At 45.6% G+C, this 21,845-nt stretch overlaps 1 protein-coding gene and 1 long non-coding RNA gene across 4 annotated transcripts in view; one reads left to right on the top strand and one right to left on the bottom strand.

The window, feature by feature from the left end:
* EIF2D (eukaryotic translation initiation factor 2D) overlaps positions 1 to 15,092 on the bottom strand; it is a 260,577-nt gene extending 245,485 nt beyond the window's left edge. Inside the window, exons 1-2 of one of the 2 annotated variants that reach the window (XM_078644569.1) lie at positions 14,967 to 15,070; positions 12,933 to 13,133 (exon numbers count right to left, since the gene is read on the bottom strand). In XM_078644569.1, the coding sequence (XP_078500695.1) occupies positions 12,933 to 12,988 (56 nt within the window). In that variant the 5' untranslated portion in view covers positions 12,989 to 13,133; positions 14,967 to 15,070. Of the gene's footprint in view, positions 1 to 12,932; positions 13,134 to 14,966 lie in introns of both variants that reach the window. The other variant, XM_078644570.1, reaches the window with a different exon arrangement.
* LOC144755535 (uncharacterized) lies at positions 15,078 to 21,479 on the top strand. Of its 2 annotated transcripts, none has more exons than XR_013594927.1 (3): positions 15,078 to 15,215; positions 18,400 to 18,578; positions 19,047 to 21,479. It is a non-coding gene; the product is annotated as an uncharacterized LOC144755535 (long non-coding RNA). The 2 variants fall into 2 exon arrangements; XR_013594926.1 differs by having other exon boundaries at positions 15,081 to 15,215; positions 18,397 to 18,578.
* The last annotated feature ends 366 nt before the right edge of the window (positions 21,480 to 21,845 follow it).

Below are 21,845 nucleotides of genomic sequence, written 5' to 3'. Positions count from 1 at the left end.
CATCCTCGCCCTCTGAAGGAGAATCTTCCTTATGGGCAGTATTTAAGACTGAGAAGAAATTGCAGCACACTGACAGACTTCAAAGAACAGTCCTCTGGACTAACTGAGAAACTGAGAGATAGGGGGTACCCAGTATCAACCCTTAGCAAGGGTTTCAAGAGAGCAAGAAACCAGCCGAGAGAGGCCCTGCTGAAAGAAAAAATCAATAACCAAGAACAGTACCACTCACATGTGTAACCACATATAACAGCCTATCTAACCTTATGAAGAAGACAATAAACAAACATTGGAGTATCATAACATCCTCCAAAGAGGATTGGGAAAAGCCTCTCTTCTCTTTCAAGAAGGGTCGTAGTCTGAAGGATGCCTTAGTCCACACCCGTCCAAAAGAAAAGACACCCCCCAAAATCCCTACAGTCACGGCGGCATGGGGTTTGCCTCAAGTCATAGGGCACTACCCCTGTTCAGATTGCAGCGCATGCCACCTAACGGAGGCTTTAAAAGCACTCTTGTTGGAACAAGGAAAAACCTGGACACAGATTGCACACACTAACTGCAATTCAATGAATGTGGTGTATTTAATCACATGTCCCTGTGCCTTACGTTATGTTGGCATGACGACAGGCAAAGTGAAACAGCGTATCTGTGAACACCGTAGTAATATCAGGTGCAGAAAAGCAACAACAAAGTTGAGTCGTCACTTTCTGGATTCCAATCATACCAGCAATGACATGAAATGGACAATTATTGAGGCAATCACTAGTACCACTAATGTAACAAGCAGGCTTTTTGAAAAGGAGCAGCGCTGGGTGTACCGTTTAGGCACCAACACCGTTGGGCTGAATGATGACATCCCGTGGAATACGGTTCTGGGTTAACAAGATAGTCTCAACTACCCTATAGTCTCTATTTATGCCCTTGTACAGCTATATCTGCAAACTAAACACAGTACTCTTTTTCCATCCAAATGGTCACTCTCTAAACGAATGACAACCCCACCATTGTGTAGCATTATGGTCACAATGTCTGCATACTCACGCCCTTTGTCATAATGTGTGCATAGCTATGGCCATTGTCTTGAGAACCCCCACCAGCTTTGAACAGTCTAGGCAGCCTGCCCCACAATGTATTTATGGTATAATGCACTTTGACATCAATCGTTGCGAAAACTCCTATCTCCCACGCAGCTTTATTATCTGCACACCCCCTGTTCATACTCATTCTCTTGGCAATTCTGAGCGTTTGACACTCTGGGTTATTTTCACCAATAGCTTTTATTTTTACAAGGTCTGCACTTTTGGACTCTGCGCCACCTAGTGTTTAGACTTATGCAATTCTTAGCATTTGATGACTCGCAGCTTCGCCCCTTTGGCTGCTTATACCCACGCATCGTTTCTTGCATTGTTTTGAACAGTGTTATGATCGCATAAAGCTTTCTACCTACATTCAATCCGCTAGGCCTCCCTATTGGTTATGACATTCATACCTCGGTTTGGATTTCACGCCGCGCCCCTCCAACCAGGGCCAGCGCGCTCCAAGCCTCGCTCTTGCACGGGACACGCCCACCCGGAAGAGCGCGGAAGAACGAAGAAACGCTTTTTAAACCCATTTACCGGCCCCGCTCCCTATCGTCGGGGTCTGGTTTTGAGGCTGTGCGAGGTGCATAAGCGGGCTGAGAGCGTTGAGGGCGTGAGTCACACCACCACCACGATCTGCCTATTTCGACAAGATCGAGCTAAGTAAAACCCGATCCTGTGTATTTCAAGCCTCTGCTTTCTAATTTCAGGATGTGCCAGGTACGCTCCAACCCCCCTCCCGAGACCCATGGTGCAGTTAGCACCATATTCTAAAGTGAGATATGATTTGAATTTATGAACCTTTCAGTGGGGTCATAGACCTTTGGTCCATTGATCCCTCCTATGGAGTACTTGTGTCGTGTTTTTAACCCCTTTCTAGCTAATTTGTGTGTTTTAAACACCTTTTTCCACTTCACTTCCCAGAGTTAGTGGTATCATCCCTATAGGGCTATATGGATGGTGTTAATTCTAGTGTTTATTTGGGAACACAATTTATGCCACAACTATGGAGCACCCTGGACAAACGCAATGACCTATATTCACAACTAATTGTGTGTATGTCTTCTGTGTTTGTCTGTGTCATTTGCTTTACAGGTGCAGAAACACTCCGCAATTAGGAGTATTTTTTGAATGAGCAACCTGCTCTTCCACCTTTTTTATGCACTTTATCACTTTTTTGATTTTTTTCACTTTCACGCCCCCAGGTCAGGGTGGACGATTAGAGAGTCCATACCGCCGGGGTTTCATTCTGTCCTGATGGATGCCTAGGTACATTTAAACCACTGATAAGGCTGAAACATGTTGACTGACAAATGTATATTCTGAATTAACCAATCCATTACCTTTGGCAGTAAATTCAGACACATAACCCTTTTATTCGTGTCCTAGGGATCAACCATTAAACATTTTTGTAGATACCCTTTAGGCACCTTTAATTTTAAACCTCACAGCACGCCCTTTTCACACAACCAGCTCCGCAGTCTTCTGGCGTCGTAGCACACCAAAGAGGCATTCGGCCTCTGTGGTGGGGCCCTATGATGAAGGATGAAACTGACCAGGTCGGTGTGTGAGGGCTTTCTTTTCCACCCAAAGTGGGTGTGTGATCCCCCAGTTGCTTCGCTCCGTCTCTGTGGCTTCTTGAGACCTATTTAACCTCTCTTCTCTTGTTTATTTACATAAGAGCACACTCACCTTTTTCAAAGAAAATGCACCCTGCTTCCTAAGGGTAAATGCTCGTACCATGTGAACCTGATTAAAGTCCGACCCATTATCCCTTCGTTTGGTAATAAAAAAAAGAAAACTGACATAATTTGGTGAATTAAGCCACTCGGTCTCGGTGCCGCTGCACCTGCTGCGCTATTGATAGCTGCGCTCCTCTATTGATCTGAGAATAAGCCTATCAAATGTGTTCCTGTTCTTGACACGCAACGCCTAAAGCCCTTGCAGAGATTTGGTCTATTGTCTCTTTCAGCAGCTGTCACACTAACTTATAGCCTCCACCTGCTCGCTGTGTGATCGTGGGCAAATGCTTTATTTCCCAAGGCCTGCCGTCATTTGCCTTAAATTGGTAGCACTTAATAAAGATTAACCCCTTTCACCAACCTCCACATAATTAACTGCTTAAAAACAATTATAGAATTGTCTCCACGGGGCACACTGGGGCTAAATGAGATGTAAATACGGGATACGTGTCCGTCTGCTAGTGTTTTGTTCTAGTTCGACGCTGAGAACTGAAATGACCCTCTGTAGTCCCTATGATGTCTATGGGGGGGGAGGGGGGCGGTAGACTGGGTCTAACTGTCCTGTAACAGATGTTTTTAACAGATGTCCTTTGCCCTTCGGCTCTCTCTTAGTTCTAGCGCCCTGACGCTTCCGCGAAGGCATTCTTGGCACTGTAACAAGTCCATAATCGCAATCGATGTGGGAAATACAAAGTTTTGTGAATAAAGGGTGACTTTAATTAAGTTGTATGACCTGGGAATGGTTAGCGGTAGGAATGCAGTGGATATGAATAGAGCGCTACACTCTGTGGCATAGGGGATTGAAGGAAAGACACTGGCATGGAGAGAAACCCGGGCAATTGAAAAAGGCTGAGTACAAAGGGATGCGCGTGAGCACAGAAGAAACAGGAGTATGGTAAACACACCTGAGACTGAACGCAGACGAAAGGATGGGGTGTGGGGATGAAACTAGGGCCTTAAAGAGCTGTGTAGACTGAAGTGGCAGAGCGAGGATGCGAACCGAGAGAAATCATGGTAACTAACACAGCAGGCACGGAGCGTCGATCAGGAGCACAAAGACATGTTACATGAAAAGTAGACTAAGGGCATAGAGAAATTGGCGGTCGGAACACAGAGTGACGCAAGATCTTCCGGTGGATCCCCACCGAGACTAGGAAGACGGTCACCCAGGCCCTCGTCACCAGCTGTCTGGACTACGGCAACTCTTTACGCCGGAACCACCGCCAAACTCCAGAAGAGACTCCAGCGGATCCAGAACGCCTCAGCATGACTCATCTTGGACATCCCCCGTCGCAGCCACATCTCCGGACACCTGAGAGACCTGCACTGGCTCCCGGTCAACAAGAGAATCACCTTCCGTCTCCTCACCCACGCACACAAGGCCCTACACAACCAAGGCCCAGGATACCTCAACAGCCGCCTCAACTTCTACGCCCCCACACGCCAACTTCGATCGACCGACCACGCCCTCGCCGCCGTCCCCCGGATCCAAAGAGCCACCACAGGAGGAAGGTCCTTCTCCTACCTGGCCGCCAAGACGTGGAACTCCCTCCCGACCCACCTCCGCCTGACCCAGGACCATCTCGCCTTCAGGAAGCAGCTCAAGACCTGGTTGTTCGAGCAGTAGCAGACCCCCCTCCCCCAGCGCCTTGAGACCCTCCGGGTGAGTAGTGCCCTATATAAATGCTGTGATTGATTGATTGATTGAGTGACGACTGATGCCATAGAGAGGAGGCAGGGAATAGAATGATGCTATAGAGGGGAGATGGGGCCCAAGTAACAGAGAGGAGAGAACTGGAGAGTAGAAAGGAGTCTAGACCCTAGAGAGACTGAAGGACGAAGCACTGCGTGCATAGAGGTCTAAGGAACAGAGGAGAGAACAGGACTAGGGATGTGAGAAGGGCTGCAGCATCACCATTTAAAATCCGAATGCTCCCCAGATGCGCCGCAATGTCCTGCCGTGTGATGAACTACAAAATGACGTCATAGCGTAGACATTTGTAGTTTGCACTCCGGAAGCCCGCACACGCGCCCACGGATGGCCAGAGAAGCAGTGCTGGTGACGCGGGGCTCCCATGCCCGAGGGAGAGCCCCGCGGAGTCTGCAGAACTCAACAAAGCCGGTAAGTGGGGCTTAGTTGGAGGGGGGAGGGTGCGCTTCTGTGTGTGTGTGTGTGTGTGTGTGTGCAGCGGCGGCGGCGGGCGGGGGTCTGTATGTGTGTGCGTGCGTGTGTGTAGGTGCGCTCGTGTGTGTGTGTGTCTCTGTTTCTGCGCATGCGTGCAGGGGGAGGTGTGGCTGTGTGGCAGCTTTCCAGGAGAGGAGACAGGAGCTGGCCACAGCGAGCGCGTTCGCGTGGCCCGCTCCATTCCCTGCGCGTGGCCAGCTCCTGTCCCCTCTACTGGGAAGCAGAGTCACTCACAATAGGTCTCTGGCAAGACCGCGCTTTCGCGCGGTTCAATGCCAGGAGACCTAAAAAGGCAATATATTGTGCTGTTACTAGTGGTATATTGCGGGTAAGTAATAGCAACATTTTGAAAAATTAAATTAAAGAGGGAAATAATAGAATGAATAGATGTAACAGCAATTTTATGTGTTTAGAGGAGTTCTGACAACTGTTGGGCCTGGTACCACTGCACCTGCTGCACCATTCAAATCATGACCTTTTTGGCTGCATGGTAAATGCACTTGTAACAGACTATTTTGTAGTAAAATATAGCAATACTAGGTGTTTAGTAAGGTGCCTAGAGCTTTTTGTCCTGGTGCCACTGCACCTGCTGCACCATTTAAATCATGAACCTATTGCCTACTAGATAACTGCACGTGTGACTGTCTTGTTCAATAGTAAAATGTACCAATAATCTGGGTTTAGTTGTGTCCTTAGAGCCTTTGGACCCAGTGCCACTGCACCTGCTGCAAGGTAACTGCAATTGTGACTGCCTGTTTTCTAGTCAAATATGGCAATATTAGGTGTTTAGAGGAGTTCTAATAACTTTTGGGCCCGGTGCTACTGCCCATACTGCACCATTCACATCATGACCCCCGTTGTCTGCAAGGTAACTGCACTCTTGGCGGACTGTTTAGTATTAAAATATAGCATCGCTCTTGTATATTCACTTTATTTTTAACGTGCAATGTTTATTACAACATTTAGAATTTGATCATAATGACAAAATAAATTAAGTTGAAAAAAACAATCTGATAATGTCTACAAAGTGCAAAGAAAGGTACTGAGGCATGAATAGGAAATGCCACAAATGGTCTAAGACTAAAGCATCTACTTTACACAATAAAGTTTTAAAAAGCAAGCATTTGAGCATACTGTTAGAAGCGGTCTGCCCTATCCATGGGAAGAAAGCTTAACTATACAGTGAATGGGGCTTAAACAATGCAAAACACACAAGATGATGGGACGGAATGTTGCACAATGGCAAAACATTCACCCCAGTCACAGATCTGGGTTTAATCCATCGTTATTTTGCTCACCAAGCCACCCCAGTTCAGACATAGCCATATGCAAATCAGTCCTGACCCTGTGCCTCATGGGAACAGTCCAGCCCGAACTGCCAAGCCATGTCTTCCCTGGACTGGAATCAAGCATCCTAGAACCGGTTTCTGGCTCTCAGCCGTCTTCAGCCAGGATAGCTTGAATCCAGTGACTTAGTGAGCACGGGACCTACGTCTGGGCATACCCTTCCCACATAGGGTGAACAGCAAAACACACAAGATGATGGACGGAATGTTGCACAATGGCAAAACATTCACTCCCAGTCACAGATCTGGGTTTAATCCATCGTTATTTTGCTGACCTAGCCACACCAGTTCAGACATAGCCATATGCAAATCAGTCTTGACCCTGTGCCTCATGGGAACAGTCCAGCCCGAACTGCCAAGACATGTCTTCCCTGGACCGGAATCAAGCATCCTAGGACCGATTTCTGGCTCTCAGACATGACATGGATTGGCAGTTCTGGCTGGACTGTTCCCATGAGGCACAGGGTCAAGGCTTATTTGCATAGGGCCATGTCTGAACTGGGGTGGTGTGGAGTGCAAAAAAATGATGGATTTAGGCCCAGATCTCTGTACTAGGGTGAATGTATGACATTGTTCTGCATTCTGTCCATCAACTGTTGTTTTTGCATTTGGCACCCTGAGTGGGATGGGTATGCTCAGACGTGAGTCCCATGCTCTCCACACCACTGGAGTCAAGCTATCCTGGCTGATGACGGCTGATAGCCAGAAACCGGTCCTAGGATGCTTGATTCCGGTCCAGGAAAGACATGGCTTGGCAGTTCGGGCTGGACTGTTCCCATGAAGCACAGGGTCAAGGCTGATTTGCATATGACCATGTCTGAACTGGGGTGGTGTGGAGTGCAAAAAAACGATGGATTTAGGCCCAGATTTCTGTACTGGGGTGAATGTATGACATTGTTCTGCATTCTGTCCATCAACTGTTGTTTTTGCTTAAACAATGCAAACAGCTTTAGTAGAAGTATTGGAAATACATGCAGCCAGAAGAAGTTAATAAAATAAAAGGTTCCACACAAAAGCAAATGAACACAGTAATTTGTAGATGGGAACTGGTAAGAGCTCCTTTTTAAGATATATTAAATACAAGGGATTTCAGAAGCATAGCGCAATCGCTCTGCAGGCGAAACCTAAAAAGACCACTCCAACAGGAATTTACACCACCATTAGCAGTTACTGATACAGCTGGAATGTGCCCTCTGTTTTTCATGGACAGCTTGTAGAAAGCAACCTCCTTACTCACCCTAAACACAAAGGCAACACTAAAGAAATAAAGTGAAAATATACACTGCCACTGAAGAGAACGATGTTGTGTGCGGATACAAAGACAACAATAAAGTGAAAATATACACTGCCACTATAGAGAACTACATTGTGTGCAGATGTGCTCCTTAAGAAAGAGCAAATTGGGGTCACTTAAAGTGACGATATCCAGTGGCTGTAGTGGGCTGAGCCCCTGCCCCATGCTGTATGCTGTAGTGGATTGAAGCAAGATGTGAATGACACACAATCATACTAGTGGATGAAAACACATGGCTTAAAGCCCCTTTAAATAATTATACTATATTTTTTTTTAACAAAATTAAACAAGCATTTACAATGCAACGGTTTTGCCTTTGTAGAAGTTAGAGCTATTGGCATTGTAAATGACAACATTTTTATTTATGTGTTCGTTTTGAAAACAGATAAATAAATGGCATTGTCATTTATAATGGCAATAGCCTAATCTCTCGCAAATGCCACACACACACACCCACAGAGAGCCCCCCCCCACACAGAGCCCCTCCACACGGAGCCTCCCCACACACACACAGGCCCCCCCCCCACACACACCCAGACAGAGCCCCCCCCCACACACACTCAGACAGAGCCCCACTTGGGTCGTGGTTCTCATACCACTTTTTTAGTATATGGTTTGGTCCGCCTCTGAGGCCCAGTGTTTCTTAGTGCTATTTACTGGCCATACCTGTACCATGCGGTTTGCATCTAGTGCTTCGATAGCAGTTCATAGCTTCAATGTGCGGCACTCGTTCGGCAAGCAACAATACACAGCCATGGTACTTCTGATTAAGTAAAGTGTGAATTGTCCAATGTATAATACGTGCTCACTTTAGCCTCAAGTTTACATCTCATTGTGCAGTTCTCGTGCATTCGCTAAGGGTTTTACCAATGCGATATTCAAAAGCGGTCTGTCACCACCAGTGCTCTTAACAACAATCGAGGAGTATTTGGGCTGGCGCTGCTCATAGGCGCTCCTCGTTAATACTGCCAACTCTTACTTGGGCGAAATGCTTTTGTACGGACCTGCACATTGGTAGTTCTGCAGTTCTAATCATCCCTACCGACACGAAGATGAGAACGGAGGCGCACTTCCTACCTTGGTTCAGCCGGGAGTCTCTGCACTGCTTGAGCGCTAATCACAAACGCGTTACTCGGGACATGGTCTGTGTTTGAACGGCGCGCGGCTGTAACTCCTGAAGTCTAACGAGATGATGCGGAGCGTGACCTGCTCCTTTTGAAAACAATGATGTTAATGGCTCCCTGCATTGGAGTGAATTACTGTCCGTTACCGGTACATACTGTATTATTTTAGCGTATACGAACCTAGGTACTTTGTACACTCTGATGCTCCTGCAACCTGCATTGCACTTACCCGAAAGATCCTACAGTTTATTTGTAAAGTTTTATTTGTAAAGTTTTATATAGCGCGAACTTGACCCAAGAGGTATCAGAGCGCTTTACATTTAGGATCGTTGCGTTACAAGTTACACCAGATACAAGAGCTTAGTAAGATACAGTACATTAGATAGCGCCACACGTGTGAGTCTGAAGACAACTTAAGGCCCTGGCACGAATTATTTTACAAAAAAAGCACTGCCAGCACAGGGGCAACTTCAGCATAGGGGCTCATGAGATGCGGAGTATGAGGAGTAACAGAGAGCGGACAGTCAGTCATATGTCATATTGTTCATTTTCTATAGCGCTTTACCCCTCCTCTACTCTGCTTTAAAGCACTGAGTGGGGAAAAAAGACATAAGGCAGGGAAGGACATGAGAGGGCAGCAGGCACTAGACATAGGGCGAGTGTACAACATATGGGAGGTGGGTACATGATATGTAAAGGTGAGAAATTGTGCAGTGCTTAAACGCCCCACTTTTGTGTCAAAGCGCTACAGAGGGGCAGAAAGTAAATGGGGGTTTAGGGTGAGGATGGGAGAGGGAGCCCCCGCCGACAAATAAAAGGCGAATGAGTAAGCCCCGGAGTAAGAGATGCTTTAGGAACAGAGACATGAAATGACACAATACAGCAATATTTGAATTGAAGATGAGGGCGTCTCCTTTAACAGGGGAGAACTGGCCAGTGTGGCTGAGGTCACAGGGTGACAGTGCGCCCCCACCCCCTCCCACGACGAGCCACCTTTAAACTCTCCCCTACAGTGTGATAAAGGCTGCGCCGGAGCTTCGGCAGACCTCTGGTGTACAGAAAGAGGGGTGCACAGACTGATGGGTCCTTATCTGACCTCATTAGGCGTTTTTACACACTACCCCCAGATGCAAGACTTCAGCCTGGCACTGTTGATTCGCAACACCTGCTCGGCCGATGCCAGCACACAGGGAACCACGTCACCATAAAAGCCCCAACACACGGTATGCCAGAAACACTCCACTCCCTGGGGCTGAAACTCACGGCTTGGCACTCAGTGTTAAATGTATACTCATGCTGTGAACGGTAACATTTTGGGCGCGTGAGTACATTAACACCATGAGTGAGTGAGCACTTCGAGTATCCGAGCAGGCGACAATTCTGTTCATGCAGAGATCTCACTCAGCTCCACGTCGAGTGTGACACATTCCTCTTGCATTGCATTCTGGTACTTGAAGTGTTTGCAGAATGTAGGAAATAAAGGCAAACCACCACTGGGATGGGGCAGCTCCAGGCCTCGTGGCAAGGACACAGAATGTGTATTTATTTTTTTGAGAAGTTTTATATAGCGCTGGCTATACCCCGAGGTATCAGAGCGCTTTACATGAGGATCAGAGCGTTACAGGTTACATCAATTGCAGGCCTCAAGTAAAGACAGAGGAGAAAATAACAACAACAAAATGTAGTCACCTCCCCTACTCTGCAGGGCCCTCTTGGTTCTCACCAGCCTCATCTTCCATGTGGGCCGCAAGCGCTGGACGCTCACCCAGCAGCTTGGCCAGAAGATACTATTTCTGCTAACTAGTCCCACCTTTCAATCACAGAGGAGCCTTTTCTACTGTACATTCATAAAAATAATCTTCGGTCATCCCTACAAGTAAATATGCCTCGTCGTTAGCCACAGTGCCCGGAAGCCACAAACTATGGCACACAGCGCTATCTTCTCAGCAAGTTACATAAAACTTGTAACATTGTTTCTGGAGACGGGCTTTGTCCCGCGAGGGTAAGAGCTCTTCGGGCTGAGCGACTGCTCCAGAGCTTTCAGTGTTACCATGGCAACACATGTTCGGATGAGCCCCTCCTACTTTCATCTATGTGAGCAGATAAAATGAGTACCACTAACTTAGATATTAACTGCAGCTATAATTTAACCACCATGAGGCAGTTCCGTCTGTGGCACGCCACGAGGGGTTTGTTCAACATCGATTACATTGTTATTATGACATTTGCAGCACCTGCTTTTCTTAAACTCTGAAACAAAAAAAGGGGTTTGGAGAACCCATGTAATAGTGGCATGTACTTTCGGCAACAGTAACGCATCATAGTAACGCATACACTGTCTCTTCCTACAATGCTGTCTGGGGGCTCCGGTGACAGTCACGAGCCACTTGCTGCCACCTTGGGGAGAGTTCAGTTTAAGCCCCACCCTTTCCCCCCCTCCCCCCCGCAACCGAACCCGTGGGGAGAAGCGCCCCAATAAATCAGAGCAGTCCCTTCGTTTAACTCTTTCAATACTGTGACATGTAAACAGTTCCCGTTCTCCCCGAAACACTAAAATGCGCCCACCCCACTCCTACCACTCCTATACCAAGGCCCCGCCAAACTTTCATGCAGATAGTTCACCCCAAAAGGGGTCATAATCAGAGCTGGGGTGGCACATATTGACAGACGGGTCCCCGCTGGAAAAAGCATGAAAGGCTGTGGTAGTAGTGCATCTTGGGGGCCTCGGGCAAGACATTTTGGGGGCACCTGTGCAGAACAAGTTTGAATGTTATAAACCATTCCCTGAAAATTGCCAAAAAGCGCATCGACGCCTCACCAGGGTAGTAAGCGCTAAATAATTGCAATCACAATAATGTATACCCTCTGTGATGCCAAATAACACTTGAATTATATTAAACTTTAACAGGGTAACACAACCGTTGAAATATGTTATGACCTGGACCAGTGCTTGAAATGGAAAAATAGAAATGCAGGCACTCTGTATGAGAGGACCCGCTTCTTGAAAAGAGAGAGAGAGGCGGAGGTCAAACAGAGAGAAATTTCACTTTCACAGAGGGGCCCTTGGGAGGTGGGGGCCCTGGGCAATTGCCCACGTTGGTCTTGCCTTATAAACGTCCCTGGCTGGTAGACGGTGTAATATCACATGGACCTCATTCACAGCTCAGAGAGTTCAACGCGTAATTAAATCTTTCCAACCACTGCACCACGTGAACCCAGCGCACGAGGCATTTTGTGTACGTAACACGCGCATTACAAGCAAGAACAGCAGAGCCGAAAACTTACTTAGTTCAGTATGCCCACACAGGAGAGGCACTGGACCCGGTCCTTTGGCCCCACGTGAAAGAAGCCGGCGCTGGCCAGGTGTGCGCCAAACGCTGTGCCACGGTCGGACACCTTTCGAAGAACCTCAGCCTGTAGAGCTCGCGCGTAGTTCTTGTTCTTCGCGCCATCTTGCTGGTGCTCGAGCACAGAGAGACAAGTCAGGTCCCGGGCCGCGCTGTGATTGGCTGACGTCACGGGGGTGTCCCGGGCCGGCAGCCAATCACAGCGCGGCCCGGGAATGACGTCACGGGGGTGTCCCGGGCCGGCAGCCAATCGCAGCGCGGCCCGGGACAAAGGGGCGGGGCTTAAAAAAAGCACCAGAAACGCCCCCGAATCGCGTTTTCGGGAGAAAGCGCGATTGACAGCCTCTGTCTCCCAATGGCTAGCCTCCATTTATGGAGCTAGCCAATGAGAGGCAGAGGCGGGTCATCGATCATATATAGAACTCAATAGGTTTTTTAGCGAATGCTCACTACGTGAGCATTTGCAGGCAAAACCTAAAAAGATCTTGGCTAACGCCAGACCTAACAACTACTATGACAAAACACCATTTTCCAGTAACAGGCAGAAAAGACGCCAGGACTCCATGAGTAGACAGACAACTGCATAACAGCTCCCTGCAAACAAAAGTACTTTAAACTCCTCAAATACGTCCAAAATATATTTGAAACTGATGCAATTTGCAAAATCAGATATACACATTTTTATAGTAAGCATACGTCACCGAAAATCTTTGACATCAACTATCAGAACGTGACTTTTCTGGATAAAGCATTGAGCTCCAATCTTTCTGACAAGATGTGTGTGCTAAGAAATCACTACTCCGAACTCCGGAACTCACCGGTCTGAGCCTTTAATGGCGGTGTTGGATTTAACCCTAAAGGCTTTGGCGAACATGTCGTGTCTGTCCTGGGTTTGTTTGTGTGACTGAGATGGCGAGAAAGGAACGGAAGAAGCACAAATTGATCAATGGCCCTTGGTCCTGCTCCACTGCATGGCCGCTGCCATCTTAGATTGTCATGCCGGAAAACAAGCCAACGTCCTGTAAAAAAAAAGACAGAAACAACCCTATTCCTACATAATGATGTAAACAGGTAAAACAGCACAGACATTTTAAAATTCGACAGTTTAAACTCCTATTTCCGAAAGGAACCTATGTATGATAAAACCTGATTTAATTACGAAAAACTATCCTCTTTTAACGTCGAGCTTGAAAGTGCGCATGTTGCCAAACCTTATGTATTCAACAGAAGACAACATTCCAGAAGTACTGCTGAAATCTGGAGCGCTAGCTCCCCAGGTCAAACAGGATTACTTTAGAAGCCCTCCCAGAGTCATTGGATGATCATCCAACTACCTTAGAAGTCATTTACACGTCATCAGACATCATCAAGCTCTTGAAGTCATCAGCAAGCTGCAGAAGCTCAGCCTGAGGATTTGAGGATGACTTGAAAATGAGTATCTGATGACTCTAGTAGGTGTCATTATTGGTGATGATTAAAGGATGACTTGAAAAGGAGTACCTGATGACTATAGTAGGTGTCATTATTCATGATGATTTAAGGAGGACGTGAAAATTAGTATCTGCTGACTTCAGAAGGTGTCATTATTCCTGATGATGACTTGTAAATGACTCTCCGATAACTTTACAAGATGACATTGTTCCTGATGACTTTGGGGTGATTTGAAAATAAGCATCTGAATACTTCAAAGGTACTATTGTGTTTTCAATAAGATGTTTTTGCGTCTGGTGATTTTAACAAGAATTGTTAGTCTATTTAAAGAGCACGTCCACCACTTTGGTTTCAGTTTTCCAGAAAAATGCAAACTGTTGGATGATTGCACAATGAATTGCAGATAAACGTCTGACCTCCTGCAGCTGGGAGCCCCAAAACCCAAACACACCCTGAACCCCCAAATTAACCCTTGCACCCCAAAACCCAAACACACCCTAAACCCTAAAATTAACCCTGACACCCCAAAAGCCAAACACACCCTGAACCCCCAATTAACCCTTGCACCCCAAAACCCAAACACATCCTAAACCCTAAAATTAACCCTGACACCCCAAAAGCCAAACACACCCTGAACCCCCAAATTAACCCTTGCACCACAAACCCAAACACACCCTAAACCCTAAAATTAACCCTGGCACCCAAAACCCAAACACACCCTGAACCCCCAAATTAACCCTTGCACCCCAAACCCAAACACACCCTAAACCCTAATATTAACCCTTGTACTCTAAAACCCAAACACACCCTAAACCCTAACACTAACCCTGGCACCCCAAAACCCAAACACAACCTGAACCCCCAAATTAACCCTTGCACCCCAAAACCCAAACACACCCTGAACCCCCAAATTAACCCTTGCACACGAAACACAAACACACCCTAAACCCTAATATTAACCCTTGTACCCTAAAACCCAAACACACCCTAAACCCTAAAATTAACCCTCGCACCCCAAACCTAAACATGCTCTAAACCCTTAAATTACACCTGGCCCCCAAAAACACAAACCCACCCTCAACCCTAAAATGACCATGTACGCCCTAAAATCCAAAAGCCCTACAAACCCCCAAACTTTTTATGAATGCGGAATGCCGGGAGGCGCTGCTGTGATATGATACTTTCTGTACCCCCAGGCTGCACTTCCTTCATAGAGTACTTCCATAAACACATAGTTTAGTGGAATCCGATTGTTAGATTCTTTAAACAACTGCGGACAGACCTGCTCATGGCCCGAGGAATAGGTCTTGCAAAGGATAACAAGCGTTGTCGTCATGGTGACTGCCGAATTCACTCCATCACAATACTAAAATACATTTTTAAAAAGCAGTTGCCTCGAACACAATGCCAAAATCACCTACTGTAAACCATCAGTCTGCCGGCTGACTGGGACTCGAATCGCAGATCCTCAATGCAGAGCAGCGCTCTCACCCTTTCTTCCTCTAGCAAAAGCCTACGCACATCCGGGAGCGCCGGAAGTGACGTCATTGTTCTGCGGCAAGAACGAAGACTGCCGTGAGTGCAATGGCCATTAAAGGGACAGATGGATTGGCATCGGTCTCTTTATTTTTCCAACTCCACTTCCTTCGTCAATTCCAGCGTATACTCAGGTAAGTGCTGCAGCTGTTAAAAAAGAGCAGCATCGATCCTCCGCTCTCGGTCCCAGCTGCTCAATTGCCGTCCCAGACCAGCTTCCTCATTTTTCGGAAAGCACGAGTTTTCATTAAGGGGGCAAATTCAGACGCAGCTCCCTGCATGTGTATGCTTCGTACGTGTTATAATGAATACCTGCGTTGCAATGTGTGTGTATTATGTGTGTTTGATGTTTGTCTGTATCAGCCTGCCTGCTAGTTTAATATGCACCTTTTGTGTTTGAGCATGTGTATTTTTGTGTATGTGTGACGTAGTGCGTGCCTGTGTAAGTTGTGGAAAATTGCAAAAAGCCTAAAAAATGTGTTTTACAGCAAGTTCTTCGCCGTAAGGAAAAATAAATTACTGCCCGGATATTGTAGGTCCCATGTTGGTTCCAAGTGCACCTGCGTGTATTCAAGATTCTCGACCAAATGGAACAGTTTTCGATCTACTGAAAAGTTGTCAATCAAAGAAGGCTAAACACATTTATTTATGTGAATATTGTATATTGTTGAGCATTACTTGTGTCCTTGCAACTTGTAGTGAGCCTTCATTACTAAATGAATGTGTGCTCTATTGTTGAATCCTGGTCACGTTGAAGAGGTGTGGCGCCGCGGCCAGGGCGACTGACGCTGGAATCTGGGGACCACGGTTCGATCCCCGGCTCCGGCGGCAGGTCAGCCCAGCACCATGTGACTCTGGGCAATAGCTCGCTTAATCTTCCCGACGGCCCCCAGCGCCTAGAGACCCTTACGGGTGATTGTGCGCTTTACAAATGTGGACTTTACTTTACTTTTTCCCCAAGCTGTGTAGTGTGCAGAGCAGCACATCTTCTAAAACACTGGCAGTTTTCATGGATGCGTTTCAAAGCATAAGGATAAATGCTTCAAATAACTTAGCCGTTGTAATGCTGGTTCTTTATTTTGGTTGCTATTTGTGTAATTGAAAGGCCTGGTTGCCTGTGGCGATTGGGGTTTACGCCCTATTTAGGAAACGTAGTCCGACGCATTCCAACATCTTGCAATATCTACTTTAGCAAAAAAGGCTATCATTCTGGTTTCGTTCCATGTGCATACAATGTTTTTAACTCGTTTGTATATATTATTGAGACAGGGCCAATTACGTATTCCCTGTTTGCGCTAATTTACCTTGACCGCTAAGATCTCTGTAAAAATGAAGCCGGTCTTGTTACATCTGCCACTATCGATCCCGGCCATATATTATCCAGTTACAACCTGACCTACTGCTAAAGTACTGAGGCAGAGGGATCGAGCCCTGAGATAAATCACATTAATATTTGCTATTTTCTCTCTTTCTCTCTCTCGCCTTCTCTTTCTCTCGCCTTCTCTTTCTCTCTCTCGCCTTCTCTTTCTCTCTCTCGCCTTCTCTTTCTCTCTCTCGCCTTCTCTTTCTCTCTCTCTCGCCTTCTCTCTCTCGCCTTCTCTCTCTCGCCTTCTCTCTCTCGCCTTCTCTCTCTCGCCTTCTCTTTTTCTCTCTCTCGCCTTCTCTTTTTCTCTCTCTCGCCTTCTCTTTTTCTCTCTCTCGCCTTCTCTTTTTCTCTCTCTCGCCTTCTCTTTTTCTCTCTCTCGCCTTCTCTTTCTCTCTCTCTCGCCTTCTCTTTCTCTCTCTCTTTCTCTCTCTCTCTCGCCTTCTCTTTCTCTCTCTCTCTCGCCTTCTCTTTCTCTCTCTCTCTCGCCTTCTCTTTCTCTCTCTCTCTCTCGCCTTCTCTTTCTCTCTCTCTCTCTCGCCTTCTCTTTCTCTCTCTCTCTCTCGCCTTCTCTTTCTCTCTCTCTCTCTCGCCTTCTCTTTCTCTCTCTCTCTCTCTCTCTCTCGCCTTCTCTTTCTCTCTCTCTCTCTCTCTCTCTCGCCTTCTCTTTCTCTCTCTCTCTCTCTCTCTCGCCTTCTCTTTCTCTCTCTCTCTCTCTCGCCTTCTCTTTCTCTCTCTCTCTCTCTCTCTCGCCTTCTCTCTCTCTCGCCTTCGCTCTCTCTCTCTCGCCTTCGCTTTCTCTCTCTCTCTCGCCTTCGCTTTCTCTCTCTCTCTCTCGCCTTCGCTTTCTCTCTCTCTCTCGCTTTCTCTCTCTCGCCTTCTCTTTCTCTCTCTCTCTCGCCTTCTCTTTCCGTCTCTCTCTCGCCTTCTCTTTCTCTCTCTCTCGCCTTCTCTTTCTCTCTCTCGCCTTCTCTCTCTCGCGCCTTCTCTTTCTCTTTCTCTCGCCTTCTCTTTCTCTCTTTCTCGCCTTCTCTTTCCCCCTCTCTCTCCTTCTCTTTCCCCCTCTCTCTCCTTCTCTTTCCCCCTCTCTCGCCTGCTCTCTCCCTTCTCGCATTCAACTGCCTCGGATCATGTGTTTAATATTTATAAGGTGGAAGCACGCACAAGTTGCAGTAACGCGTGCCTTCCCCATTGAGTTAGATCTTATAAGAGGTTTCCCCATGCCCTCTTCTCGTTTGAACTGCGGGTACTGCATGTGTCAACGAGGTATGGGATCCCATTATGTTAAATTGCATCTCTTACCAAACTTCCAAACACCTCTGGCAAAACACTTATAAGGTCCCAGAGGGGATACCTATTGGCTATGCCAATGCTTTTGCTTTATGTATTTGCCATTGTAATAATGCCTTTTGTTTCATTTATAAAGCCATTACATACTGCACAATTAACATACAATACTACTAGCAAAGCTAATATCTTTAGCTTAATAAAAGGTGAAACCTATTGCATTTTTAACGCTTGCCCTTTCATGTTAGGGGTGCCGGTGGGCAGAGGGTAGCAGGCATCTGACTCTCTATGCATCTGCGGGGATAGGTAACTTGATTTCCCGTCACAAACCCCAGTGTGAAAGTTCACTTATTGATAGTTCTTCTATTTCTCTCATAATGCCTCTACTTTGCTATTACTATTTGTCCTGAGCAGCAAGACCTAAGCATACACTCTGGCTCTCCAAAAATAAAGTTGATATTAGGTAATTTCCTCAATGGCCTTCAGTGCATGCCCAAACACTTCTTTGTAGTCCACAATCTAGGCATATTAGATAGAAATTGCACCAGGTCAGTGTACTTTTTGGGGTGCTTTTCTCCAATTAAATCTGTTAATCAGTTTGATATGCTTTGTATTTTACCTCTGAAACTTAAACACACAAACTAATTCCTGATTTTTATATCTAGCAGGACATAATCATGGCTTCATTCAACGTCCTGTTTTTCACTTGCGATCATTCTGTGTGTGTTCGAAAAGATGGTGACTTCCTGCTTTTGGACAATCCCGGGGAAGTTCTTTGTAGATGAAGCTGGTTGGCCAATCACCGAAGAGAGAGATTTTAAAGCTATGATTCTGTTCCAATCATCTGGTAAGCACAATAAGTAAACCTTTATAATAAGTTTGCAACTGCAGGATATCTGTACAAATTACCAACCTGTTTCAGTAAAACCTACATTTGTGATTAATTAATCCAATAATGGACAGTAAAAATGAACATGCATGTCCCCACATATGCCTTGGATTGCTCTCCAGAGACTAATGTAACACTTATGAAAAGCACTGAAACGTTTAGCTTGTGGCACTACTATAAGGCAGCTATTTTTGGATAAACTATTTTCAGGAGGTTCAAGTTCAGGCTTACAATGTGTACTGTCTATTAAGGAAAACTTACTTACTTGGTTATGGATAGATTGTACATTTGTCCTTTTATTATCAATACCTCTTTATTTATATATTATGGCTAGAGCATGAAGATATATTGCAAGTGGTCAATGTGTTCTTTTCTGTTTTGAAGTTTATATGTAAATATATATTTTTTTTCTCTTGCTTTTTTTAGTGAAGAAACAATGTCTAATGATTCAGGATATTTTTCAAGAGATAATTGCAAGCTATTCTGGCACAACAGAGGGTCTAAAACAGGTTTTACTTCAAAGGGCACTGGAGAAAAAGCAGATGTTAATGGACTGTGGCAATCGGGGAAGCGCTGGTAGACATAAGAGGGTGTTATGCGAACTACAAGAGGAAGAAATTGCAGAGAAAAGAGGCAAGGACAAAAAAGCCAAGCAGAGTTGACTGGATTATATAAGAGTTGGTAACCAAGCTCCTGCTGAAAGCACAACATCTCAGCCTGGTGATGCAAGTTCGCGGATGAATTTGCAGAAACTTGAAAACCTGGTCCTTTTAGCAGGGATGGCTAGTGTCCTTCATCAAAATGACGCATCAGACCGTGAAAATGAACTTGTCTTGGAGTCCCCGCTTAAATCCAAATATCAAGGACAAAAACATGCCTCCCTTTCACCACGTCATCCTAGAGTAATCAACACTCATTCTGAAAATATAATGGGGCCATTCTGATGTAATCAATAGCCATCCTGAAGCTGTCATAGGATCATCCAGGAAGGAATAATCCACACTCATCCAGAAATTGGTTATAGGATCATCCTGGAATAATTGACAGTCATCCTTAAATTAGCTAGAACCCATCTTGGAGTAATTCTCCCTCATCCTGAAGTTGTCAATTAGTATTCGTGGAGTTGTAAAAGGTAATCACATTAGTATTCGTGGAGTTGTAAAAGGTAATCACTCCCTGCCAGCAGAAATCATCAGAACACCACCCTACTGTAGTTTTCGTGATGAGTCTAGGTTCGTCATCACATTTACATTTTTTGTCCTACAGGCATACTTCAGGATGGCTTGAGAGGACTTCCCCAGATAATTGCAGGAATAGCCTGACTGTAATCATCAGATGAGTCCAGAATGACTCCAGGATGATCTTCCTTTTTGACATGGGTCTAGTCCACTTTGGTTGAATTAGGGGACTGGACCGTGAAGCCGACACCAGGGTTGCGTGCATGCCTGATTACGTGCTGAATGCTTATCACCAAACACGGCTATTAGCCACTAACTAGCAAAACAATAAAAACTTGCCCATTGATTGCATTTCCACAACGTGGAGTTTGATGTATGCGTCTGGGGTGATAGTAGTCTTCCACGTGGGAGCGATCAAAAGGAAGCAGTAGTATGGTATCAAAACTTTTTTTCGGCAGCATAAGGAACCATAAAAGCACAATACAGAAGTTATTAATACATTATCACACCATTACATACAGAATACATGAAACAAGAATACATTAAAACATAGTGAGAATAAATAATAACAATCACAGAATAAGTAAAATTCGTTTGCCAAATAACCACGCTTAATATTCTGTAAAATTAAGTTTCTAGGGTTTTAACAGACCCATCTAAATATCTAGCTCAAGATGATGAACTGATAAAGTGACCCTCTGCAACAGGAATGCTTGTGACTCATCAGTTTTCTTTTAGCAATAAAACAACTAATACAGAGACAGTGGGATTTAACTGCTGCAAATGAGCCAAAGCATCGCCACACCTTCTAATACCACTCTTTCTTAGTATATGCATTAATATACATTCAGCTGTCTAAGCGATATTTCACCACCCCTAAAGGTTTAAGTTGCTCTATAGAGGTGGTTAGTAGAACCAGCAGAGTAGTCTATATTACTTCCGTCCCTAAACTTGACCCTAGTGCCCATGAAGGCATAATCCCTACTCAATAAGGTAATACACTGGGTCAGGACTAAGCACAAATGCCTCTCAGTAATAAGATCTGACATTGTATACGCTAAATGTTGTCTTTTGGGCTCTACACAATTTAATTATGTATCTGTGATACTGAATGATAAAACATTAATTGATGGGCACATCTGTTTAGAACGACATACTAGTTCCACAGATGGGCCCTCATTTACTGCCGTTAGACTCAGGTTACATCCTCTTCCATCTCCAAAGTATCTAACTACCAAGGGCTCCATTACAAGTCCCTGAACATTCAATAAAACACAGGAGCGGTGGGGTTGAGTGTTAACATAAATGCTTGACTGCGGTGTCAGGCTGGTAGATCACTCCTGAGTAACATCGAATCAGATATAATTGATAGCTTGTGTTACTGGTAATATGACAAAGCGCTGTCCCTTTGATGACATTAGGGATGAGCGGACTGAGCCTAGAATACTCTTGTGGGACAGAAGCAGTGAATCATTGAGGAATACCCAGGTGAGGTGTTTGGCAGGGGATACAGTCAACGGAGAGAGTGGAACACCAAAAGTGGATTATACTGTGATATTTTGGAACTTGGCTAATATAAATTCTAAACTTTGTGATACTGAGTGGAGTACCTATATACGCAATTTTGATTTATGTGCATTCCAAGAAACATGGACTGTGGATAAAATGCATTTCAATGGTTTCACTTTGTGTAATGTAGATGATATACCACCCCAGAATATTTGTGTGTCTCTGGGGGTGTTACTGGTATTGGTAAAGAATGCTGCCCGTGTACTCGTTCGCTGTTAAATGTTAACTCACCTGACCTAATGGGGATTAGCCTTACATTTTTCTCAGGGTTGAATGTGGTAATTTTTAATGGAGAGAAACCCGGGCAATTGAAAAAGGCTGAGTACAAAGGGATGAGCGTGAGCACAGAAGAAACAGGAGTATGGTAAACACACCTGAGACTGAACGCAGACGAAAGGATGGGGTGTGGGGATGAAACTAGGGCCTTAAAGAGCTGTGTAGACTGAAGTGGCAGAGCGAGGCTGCGAACCGAGAGAAA

This window comes from Lissotriton helveticus, chromosome 5_1 (assembly GCF_964261635.1).
Source record: "Lissotriton helveticus chromosome 5_1, aLisHel1.1, whole genome shotgun sequence".
Classification (NCBI taxonomy): domain Eukaryota; kingdom Metazoa; phylum Chordata; class Amphibia; order Caudata; family Salamandridae; genus Lissotriton; species Lissotriton helveticus.
The sequence above is the reverse complement of the archived record's forward strand: the minus strand, read 5'-3'. Positions and strand labels throughout refer to the sequence as shown.